Source organism: Morone saxatilis, unplaced genomic scaffold (genome assembly GCF_004916995.1).
Source record: "Morone saxatilis isolate NCDOM2014 unplaced genomic scaffold, NCSU_SB_2.0 Contig11, whole genome shotgun sequence".
Classification (NCBI taxonomy): domain Eukaryota; kingdom Metazoa; phylum Chordata; class Actinopteri; family Moronidae; genus Morone; species Morone saxatilis.
The window spans coordinates 18,023,341-18,032,854 of NW_023339663.1; the positions used below are offsets into that span (position 1 = coordinate 18,023,341).

General features: G+C 39.9%; 2 protein-coding genes across 2 annotated transcripts in view; one reads left to right on the forward strand and one right to left on the reverse strand.

The window, feature by feature from the left end:
- dna2 (DNA replication helicase/nuclease 2) overlaps nucleotides 1-5,149 on the forward strand; it is a 10,564-nt gene extending 5,415 nt beyond the window's left edge. Inside the window, exons 9-21 of the mRNA XM_035652066.1 lie at nucleotides 45-287; nucleotides 391-504; nucleotides 687-796; nucleotides 1,035-1,144; nucleotides 1,328-1,456; nucleotides 1,675-1,767; nucleotides 1,921-2,114; nucleotides 2,321-2,410; nucleotides 2,650-2,863; nucleotides 3,306-3,395; nucleotides 3,516-3,701; nucleotides 3,838-3,984; nucleotides 4,306-5,149. Coding sequence (XP_035507959.1) covers nucleotides 45-287; nucleotides 391-504; nucleotides 687-796; nucleotides 1,035-1,144; nucleotides 1,328-1,456; nucleotides 1,675-1,767; nucleotides 1,921-2,114; nucleotides 2,321-2,410; nucleotides 2,650-2,863; nucleotides 3,306-3,395; nucleotides 3,516-3,701; nucleotides 3,838-3,984; nucleotides 4,306-4,362 — 1,777 coding nt within the window. The 3' untranslated portion in view covers nucleotides 4,363-5,149. The remainder of the gene's footprint in view (nucleotides 1-44; nucleotides 288-390; nucleotides 505-686; nucleotides 797-1,034; nucleotides 1,145-1,327; nucleotides 1,457-1,674; nucleotides 1,768-1,920; nucleotides 2,115-2,320; nucleotides 2,411-2,649; nucleotides 2,864-3,305; nucleotides 3,396-3,515; nucleotides 3,702-3,837; nucleotides 3,985-4,305) is intronic.
- Nucleotides 5,150-5,833: 684 nt separating this feature from the next.
- The window catches only part of LOC118343389 (phenazine biosynthesis-like domain-containing protein 1), a 4,288-nt gene continuing 607 nt past the window's right edge, over nucleotides 5,834-9,514 (reverse strand). The window contains exons 3-10 of the mRNA XM_035682188.1: nucleotides 8,200-8,298; nucleotides 7,838-7,947; nucleotides 7,440-7,469; nucleotides 7,204-7,292; nucleotides 6,946-7,037; nucleotides 6,580-6,663; nucleotides 6,303-6,365; nucleotides 5,834-6,044 (exon numbers count right to left, since the gene is read on the reverse strand). Coding sequence (XP_035538081.1) covers nucleotides 5,932-6,044; nucleotides 6,303-6,365; nucleotides 6,580-6,663; nucleotides 6,946-7,037; nucleotides 7,204-7,292; nucleotides 7,440-7,469; nucleotides 7,838-7,947; nucleotides 8,200-8,298 — 680 coding nt within the window. The 3' untranslated portion in view covers nucleotides 5,834-5,931. The remainder of the gene's footprint in view (nucleotides 6,045-6,302; nucleotides 6,366-6,579; nucleotides 6,664-6,945; nucleotides 7,038-7,203; nucleotides 7,293-7,439; nucleotides 7,470-7,837; nucleotides 7,948-8,199; nucleotides 8,299-9,514) is intronic.

Genomic DNA, 9,514 nt, shown 5'->3' on the forward strand with positions numbered 1-9,514 from the left:
CATTTAAATCCTTTAGCACAATAAACTCTGATCTGTGTTTCTAGTGAGAAGAATGGGAGCTGTGTGGGGAATGTGCAGCTCAGCGGCCCAGTGACCGTACAGTCCGAAGGGGTTTTCCTCCATAGTTTCCAGCGAAGCAGTGCAGTGCCACAGAAGGGTTTGGCCAACAGTGGTTTGGCCAGAGGGGATCGCATCGTCGTTAGCGACCAGGAAGGTCGTCTGGTTGGTTTGGCAACAGGATACCTGTGTGAGGTCAGCAGGACGTGTGTAAGTTGCACCCTGGACAGGTGAGAACGAACCCACATACACCTGCCATCCGAAATGTTTCAACCAAACAACAACTTAACGATTGTGGAAAACCTGACTTACTCTTGTTTTGTTGTTTTACAGAGACCTGTCTAAGTTCAGGGGTGTGTTGTTTCGATTGGATGGAGATGAAGGTGTGGTGGGCCTCAGCACTCACCTCACCAATCTGTCCAGACTGATGGAAAACGGTCAGGACAGGTAAATACAGTAAAATGCAATATTAAGTTATGATAGTGAACCAGCTTATTAACAGGAAGTGAACAGTACCTTCACACATTTTATGTTTGGTCTTTGTTGTGTGAAAAATAACACCTCAGACTTTCCGGAAGAATGTTGGCTGTTAAAAGGTGTTAATTTATTAACAACATCCATGTGTGCAGTGATCGTCTGAGGGAGCTGGTTGTTGACCTTCGTCCTCCAGAGTTTATTTCCAACCTCAGTTCTGTTCTGCCAAGAGAGGCCAAGGACACTGTGGCCAACATCCTTAAAGGTGACAACGCCACTCTGTCCTTCTACTCTTCCTGTCTCATTTAATTCCTTTTATCCTTTTCTGTATTTAAGTCTCTTCTACCTTCCATTGCTATGGGAGGCAATGAGGCAAATGAGCAAGAACAACTAATTTCATACTCAAATCAATAACTTTCCTTGTGCATTATTGTCTATGAAGACCTCTCACCACTTGTGTAGCAGAATGCCCATTTGTGGAATTCATTCGTGTGTGTTTGTAGGTCTCAACAAACCCCAGAAGCAGGCCATGAAGAAGGTGTTGTTATCTAAAGACTACACACTGATTGTTGGCATGCCAGGCACAGGCAAAACCACAACCATCTGCACCCTGGTAAACTCCCAACCGCGATCTATAAACTTTATTTTACCTGAAGCATAAATAAACATCATCTACTCCCTAGTAACACCAGAACTCTAACCCTCTCTCACCCACTTTTCTTCATTCCTTATCACATGTGGCACCCCTCCACCATTCTCTCTCTCCTCTTCGTCTCTTTCTCCCTTTTTCTTTCAGGTTCGCATCCTTCACGCATGTGGGTTCAGTGTGCTCCTGACCAGCTACACCCACTCTGCTGTTGACAACATCCTGCTGAAGCTAAAGCGTTTCCGGGTTGGGTTTCTGCGTCTTGGGCAGGGGCAGAAGGTGGGCTATATATGATGTTAGTGTGTGGGATACAGCTCAGTAAATAAGTCCTTGCTTCCAAATGTTGCTTTATTACAGTAAATATAAATTGTGTTGTTGTGCTGTTTGAAAAAAGAAATTAGACTAGATTATTAAAGTTATACAGGAATATGTCAAGTAAATAGTAACATTTGGGGTGGACGGAATAATTTTGCCCCTCTGACTTTTTCTGCCTCTAGGTTCATCCCGACATCCTGCCCTACACAGAGGAAAGTATAAGGAAGAAGGGAGTTCACACTCTGTCAGACTTGGAGCAGCTTTACAACAAGGAGGTAAGGAGTTAAGTTGTGGAATATTAAAATCACAACAACTTCCAACTTTAATTGATATACACTGAAATCATCATTGCTTTTATTTGTAGATAACGTGGATACAAAGAGTAAACCCCTTACCATTCAATACCGATCCTCTCTCTCTCTTCCTAGCTGGTAGTGGCAACCACCTGTATGGGCATCAAACATCCCATATTCACACGTCGCCGGTTTGATTTCTGTATCGTGGATGAAGCTTCACAGATCAGCCAGCCGATCTGTATGGGACCCCTGTTCTATGCCAAGAGATTTGTGCTGGTGGGGGATCACCAACAACTGCCACCAATAGTACAAAATCAGGAAGCTAGGTAAAGTGTGTGTGTGTGTGTAGATGGGTAATGTATGTTATTATAAAGAGTACGGTTATTGTAGTAACCTGGCGTTACGTGGGTAAAACATGAGTCAGTTTTCACATTAATTTATGGCTATGGACGAGTTCATTTAGGTAATTAATGTAAACTTAAAATAATGTCCATAAAAATATCAAATATCTTTCTTTCTTTTTTTTCTCCAGGTCACTTGGGATGGACGAAAGTCTATTTAAGCGACTGGAGCTGCATAGTGAAGCAGTGGTCCAACTCAATGTACAGTACCGGATGAATAGGTAAACCTGCACACACAGACAACACTGTATGCCTCAGTAATCTTGCCTTGTTTATTATGAGCTCTCCCTTTAGACCATTCAATTAACTGCTAAGATACATTAGCAAGTTAGTGGAGGTTACTTTTTTTTTTTTAAGATTAAGAAAACAATTCTATTCACACAACAACTACAGAACAGCATGGCAAGAGTTCAAAAGGGTTCCCACTCTATAACAAATAGTATGTGCTCTGTGTTTTCAGGCAAATAATGTCTCTCAGTAACTCTCTGATGTACGAGGGCCGGCTGGAGTGTGGATCAGAGAGGACAGCCACAGCCCTGCTCACCCTGCCCTTCCTGGCTTCTGTCCAGTCGGAGCTGAGCTCCTACTCGAAGACTGATCCCCAGCACGACCTGGCTTGGATACAGGCCACATTGTTGCCTAGCAACCCTGTTTGCTTCCTCGATTGCTCAATGGTTGGTATAATATATAGAGAGCGCTTCAAGCAGTAGTTTAACTGTGTTTTGTTGAGGTAGAAATGAGTCAAGATAAAGGATGTTGATCTTTGACTGGAAATCTTAAATAGTGAATGAAGCTGTTGGATAGCTTAAGCTGTCCAATACTTCTAATGTCTAGTTATGCGACGCTGTAAAATAGTAAATCAAATGTAGCATACAAATGAGTTCTGTTACATTAGTCTAACATCCTGCTTGTCAGTTTTGAGTTACACTAAAATAGATGGGCTTTAAAAGGGTTTTACTAGACATAAAAGTCAAGGAATTGAGTCAGCTACTTCACCTGTTGAAGAAAATGATTTATGTAAAATAAGAGTGGTGCTTTTTGCCTGACATACTGTTGTGAGAAAGACAATGGAGGCGTGCTGGTCTACATCTTTTTTCTCTCTGCTGCTTTCTCTAGGTACCAGCGCTGGAGTCTGTGGAGCAGGGAGGTGTAAGCAATCACACCGAGGCTGCTCTCATACACAAGCTGCTTTCACTGCTGATAAAGGTACATCTGTTGGCACAAGTATTTATGAGTTTAATCTCCTGGTTTAGTTTTTAATACAGTGAATAAAAGGGAAGAGTAGCTTATTATTGTATTAACCTCTGCTTATTTTTCTTTCTTCAGGCGGGTTGTAAGCCTAGTGATATAGGTGTTATCGCCCCCTACAGACAGCAGTTAAAGAGTATCTCTGCTCTGCTGCAGTCCTCTGCGTTTACCGGTGTGGAGGTGAACACAGTGGACAGATACCAAGGACGCGACAAAAGTCTGATAGTTTTTTCTTTTGTCAAGAGCACTGCAGAGGAAGGAAACGTAAGTGTTTCTCTTCCCCATCATTTTTAACTCCTCTTTCTCCTCTCTTTTCTGCGCTTCAATCTCTACATTGATGAATTAGGAAATGAACAGGTGAGTGGGAACCTGACTTTCTCTCCTGCTTATCCATTCATAGTTAGGAGAGCTGTTGAAGGACTGGCGTCGCCTGAATGTAGCCATTACCAGGGCTAAACACAAGCTGCTGATGGTGGGCTCCGTCACAACGCTACGACGCTATGCGCCTGTGGAGAAACTACTCAACCATCTCCAGCAGGAGAACATGATATCCTTGAAACACATGCTCAAACTTGGTGCTACCACTAAACGTTTCTACATTTGCAATACAAAATCTTATCCCATTAGTATTAACAGACATTTATTGCAGAATCCGGTGTTGCTAAACAAGTTTCTTCAGGTCTGTACAGCAGAATTAAGTTTCACAGGTACAGTCTATCTTCCCAACAAATGGTGGTTGAGGACATTAGTACGAGACTGCTTGTATTTACTTTTTCAATAACAATACTTCTCGTAACATTTGTTCATGAGGTTTTTTTATTTTTTTTATCTACGTCTACAAAGTTTTTTTCCTGAACCCTTACTTCACATTATCCAGCTCCCACCAGCTGCCCACAAGGCCTTACCAAGCGTTCCCCTGTTATAGAAGACTATGAAGCCATGGTGGTGTTTCAGGTCTGATTCACCGTGGAACAGCCGCTGACTGTGGAGCACCTCAGCAAGGCAGAGATTGACTGCCAGTCTGCAAAAGCACTGAATGATATGTCTGGCTGGATCAGGGACTAGAGATGCACATTACACTAATCAACACATTAGAACTGACACTTGAAGGCACTCAAGGGGACACTGCCTCTGATCTGTACGACACTGGTTGAACATTGTATGTTTTATAATAGAATAATTTAAAATGTCTTATTATACAAAGCACTCAAAAACAGGTGCCTTTGTAGTATAGAATTTAAATATTGAAACACATGCACCATTTAGCCTCTTGTGATTAATAGATGGCCAGTTTGGGCTCTAACACTTCATATTTAAGTGAAGAGGAGTGGCAAGACCTTATAAAGTTAATCTCCAGACTGAACCTCAACAAGTTTTGTAAGCTAGAGACCCTTAGGCCACAGCTGTAATTGTTAATGTTGAACCATTTTAAATGCATCACACACCAGTTTTAAATCTATCAATAGTTAACGTCTGCTGTGAAACAAGGTACTGAGACACTGAACAAATAAAATAGTTGTAGACAATGGCGGATTATGATACTGAGCATCAAACCTCAAATAGGACTATTCATAAACTCATACTTTTGATCAAATACCTCACTGATACACTGTAACAATAGTTAGATTGACTTTTGGTACTTTCATTCAGCATTTACACACACAACCAAAAATCATTAGTAATGTGAATATAGAGTTATTTATAGTTTCATGTCACTCGGCTACAACAGCCAGATGAGCTCAAAAAATTCAGTCAACTGAATTGCAGTTTAAAGGAGGAAAAACTTGAGTACTTTAATCTGTGAATGAACTACAGCGACAGTAAACGAAATGGAAACAGTAAACTGGTATGAAAATAATTTGCTTATCTTTAAGAACAACAGTTTATCATCAGTTGACATTATACTGTCTGTAACAGCAAAAACAAGTTTTGGAGTCGGTACTCTGTGTGCGGCAGAATAGACCAACAAATCTGAAGCTATACAAAAACAAAATTATTACAAAGGAAACTACCTGGTATTATGATAACCAGTTAAAACTCTGAATTTGTAGGAAACCACAGCTTAGAAAGAACAATATATTCTGCGTACATCAGTCTACCGATGTAAACTGATTCATTTACTTTGTCAGATAACATCCAGGCCAACAGGGTAACTGTGATTCTAACTTTAATCTGTTTTACTAGTGACACAACCTCTGATTTTACGTGTTGTTTTTTTTTAGTTTACTGTTTTTAAATATTGTAACTTTTGTGTCATGTGAATAAATAATACAAATACTAACAGATTGTGAGATGTTCTTTCCATCCTGTAGCATTTTGGCATGCTTAGTGAAGTTTCAGTATCAGATTGACCAGTCTGGACAGTAGTTTGTTCTGCTTTTTATTTAAACCATCTAATTTTTTTATGAAATGGTACGAAACCTGCGTCTGCTTCTGTGTGCAGGTACATAATGACCCATCATCCCCAACCCTCTTTGCTTGCATGTGTCTGTTGCTACAGTGTGATTGTTCCCTGCAGTACAGTGACAGTCTGTCCAGCTATATTGATTCTTCCGTCGTCTCTCACTTCTAGTTCCAGCTCTCCGCCTCGTCTGGAGCACTGGTAAGCTACACAAACACACACACAGAGTTATGAGTCAGTATGGTTCAGTTTAGTGGTAATGGACTATTTGTGGTGGAAAACAACACCTGCCATCAAGTAAATAAAATATTGTTTTGTGGCTAGTAAAATTCTTTTGCACTGGTTTAGAGTTTGACAAGTTGCTGATCAAATCACATTTTTACAATGTGGTCCGACTTTTATGTTGCTTTGTGATCAATAAGTCATAAGACAGTTTACGATGTGCAATTGGTTAAATGAATTACCCAGCATTTTCTTTTTTCCTAGTTTCTTAGACCAGTAGCCTCCTAGCACAGTGTGGGCAGAACCTGTAAGGACAGGAAAGATTTTTACAGAAACCTTTCGCAAGACACAAGCTGAACATTCACCAACTTTACCCCATGAGTGCTGGATGTGTGACACTCTGTAGATTTATTTTTTTCCAGTACCTGTTTGTATGCAAATGTGTTAATCAATTATAAGAAAGTACTCTGTGTTGTAGTAGTAGTAGTCATTGTGGTTATAGTACTAATAGCAGTCTACCAGTGACGGGATCCTCAGGGATGCCGTTCCATGGAGCAAAGAATCTGGAGTAAAAGTCGTATCCCGGCTGGCAGTCTGGGGATCCTATTGGCAGATAGAAGGAAATTTTGATTCACCTTGGCTTGAAGTTTTGTCTCAACGGTGTTGCTGCTATCATCTCATATTTGTTGGCTAATAGACAAACAAATAGCTAATAAAGGGTTTAGCATGGGTGTTGTATGGAACAAACAAGTGTTACTTATTTCTTAAAAGACTCTTGACTTTGGTATCTTTAAACTTATGTTGTCCCACCCAACAAATCTTAAAGCTCCCAAACGATATCCCTCTGGCCTTGCCAAATAGGATTTCATTTTTAGTTCTGGTTACCTTTCATGGTGACGATGACTCCTCCTACTTTTCCACTCTTGTCACTGCTCTGAAGAGCAACAGGGTCAACTTTCAGACTGGTTAGCACTGACCTGGAGAAAACCCACACATGCAGCACGTAAACAGAGTCACAAACAAACCAGGCAAGGCACGAGCGATTGATTTAGCAAACCGAGTTTGACCTAGAGACAGACAGTGGTTTGAATATCTGTCTGTCTGTGGGCTTTTATGGGTTTTAAAGTGTGTTTTGATTGTTACCTGTCACAGCTGTCAGCCAGTCGAATCAGCAGTTTCTTAGTATTAGAGCTCAGATAGACTTCCTGGACTGCGTGGTTTCCAACTGCAGCCTGTATCACACATGCAGAAGCAGAGACACAGTTAAGTAGCAAATACAAAAGCACAAGTATGTAATCACATTTGGCACATACTATACATACAGAGGGGTTGATGTACATGTAGATTGTGAGAGAGAGTAGGTGTCTGCTCTTACTGACCTTGATGATGTCTCTGAACTCATTGGGATCCTGAGAAAAGTGGTTTTAGAAAAAAAAGCTGTTATAATAATAGCATTTTGTTGTCTTTTGAAAGTACTTTGCAATGTTTCTGAAACTTTCTTTTGGAAAATCTTGCACCTTGCAGTGATAATGTTAATCCAGCTCCAGCTGTATGTTACACATTGTAGAGTTCCTGGGTTTTCTTAATAGTGATAGACATGATACTGTTGTGGGCAATGGAAATGAAGTCTAGACTATAACAGGTAAAGAACTGAATGTGTGTGTGATTTATTGAATGTTTGTCTCCATATTTTTTAGCGCTCAGTTACACAGTGTAACTGTCAGCCAGGATTGCCTGTAACATTGACCTGATGTGTGCATCTGACCACATACTGTACCTCCGGGGTGGGTGCGTTGAGAGGGAAGTCCATGATGTACCCTTCCCCCTTCTGGGTGACAGCCAGATCTCCACTCCTGGTCTCAAACACCAGTATGGGATTCACATTTTCTAACAGATAAACACACATAATATTATTCTCACAAGCTAGCAGGAACTATGATTACTGTGGGTGTATTGGCTAACAATACCATGTCCTTTGTTTATATAGCTGCAGTGTGTTTTATATGGAAGAGCCTATGTAAGTAAGCCATTACAAAAGTATCTGTATATTTTCTGTCTTCCAATTAAGGCCAATGCATAAACTGGATTTTAACTGGAAATTAACCTTGAAATTGTGTTCATGTTTGTTTTGTATCTTACTATTATACTGGAACAGCACTGCTGCAGAGGCCAGAGTGGCATGACCACACAGATTCACTTCATTGGTTGGTGTAAACCATCGAAGGCGGAACCTTGATCCTGTAAATCACATGACATTGTCAGACAGGTGCTTTAACACACATACAACTTTAACATGTAGTCTAAATATAACTGCCATTTAAAACCACAACTATCTAAAGCAGTGAAAACAATTTAGCTAACTTTGCCCTTTAAAGAGAAGTTTATGCATACCCACAATTTCTCACATGAATCTAAAATGCAGATGTGTTAATGTGTACAAAAAGCAATTATTAGGCTGCAAGCAAAATTTATACCCAAGGCGACTGAGTTATATTTAGCCTGAGACCTACTTAAGTATAAGTGGTTGAAATGTTTCCGTTCTTAAGCTGTGTAAATGACACTAGTATTCCTCTCTGTGCAGTTGTACCATTTGTAAAACACTGAGTGACTGCACATGTGTTTGCATTGTTAACTGTGACAGCTCATTGCATTGTTCTTCCCATTCCCAACAATGCAAGTCTTAGCTGTGTGTTTAACATTGTTATCTGTCAGACTGCTGAGGATGTGTTTCTTTGGTTTGTGCACACACAAGAACATTTGATATTTAACAAATGAACACAACTGGGTGTTTTTATCTCATTCTACCCTTGTTCCTTGTCCTGTAATGATTTACATGTGTATTACGACTTTATCAAAATGACTGCGTAAGTCAGTGGTATTAATCAGTTCTGTTTGTTTCTGTCTCCAGACCTGCAGACACAACCTGCACTTTCCTCTGAAGGTAAAATTGTTTTAAAGTATATAAAGTTGTGCCCATTTAGAATTTTTTATACTACGTCAAGCCTGTTGGAAGTACATTACAATCAAATAAACTGCACATTGGACACTGAGATTGGTACACAACATATCAAATTGTTGATCTGTTGTGAAATGTAATGTGTATATTGACAATCATAAGAGGATGAGCTCTGACAAAAACTCTCAAATAAAACTTTCTAATTATGCATACTGCCAAATGTTGGCAAATTACCATCAAATAAACATTTGAAATCTTACTTTAATAAGTCCATCGGATATCGTGACTTTATGGATTGTTGGAGCCATTCTGAGGACACATTTTACATTTTTAGCTTCATTACTGTTGCTGCAAAATCACCTATTCCATCCAATACTTGAATAAGTTATGGTATACTCAATGTCACAACTTCCATTGGCCACTAGCAGGTATTTGTCTTTATTTTTGTCTTTATAGTTAGTATAGTTAGTTAGTTAGTTAGTATAGTTAGTATAGTTA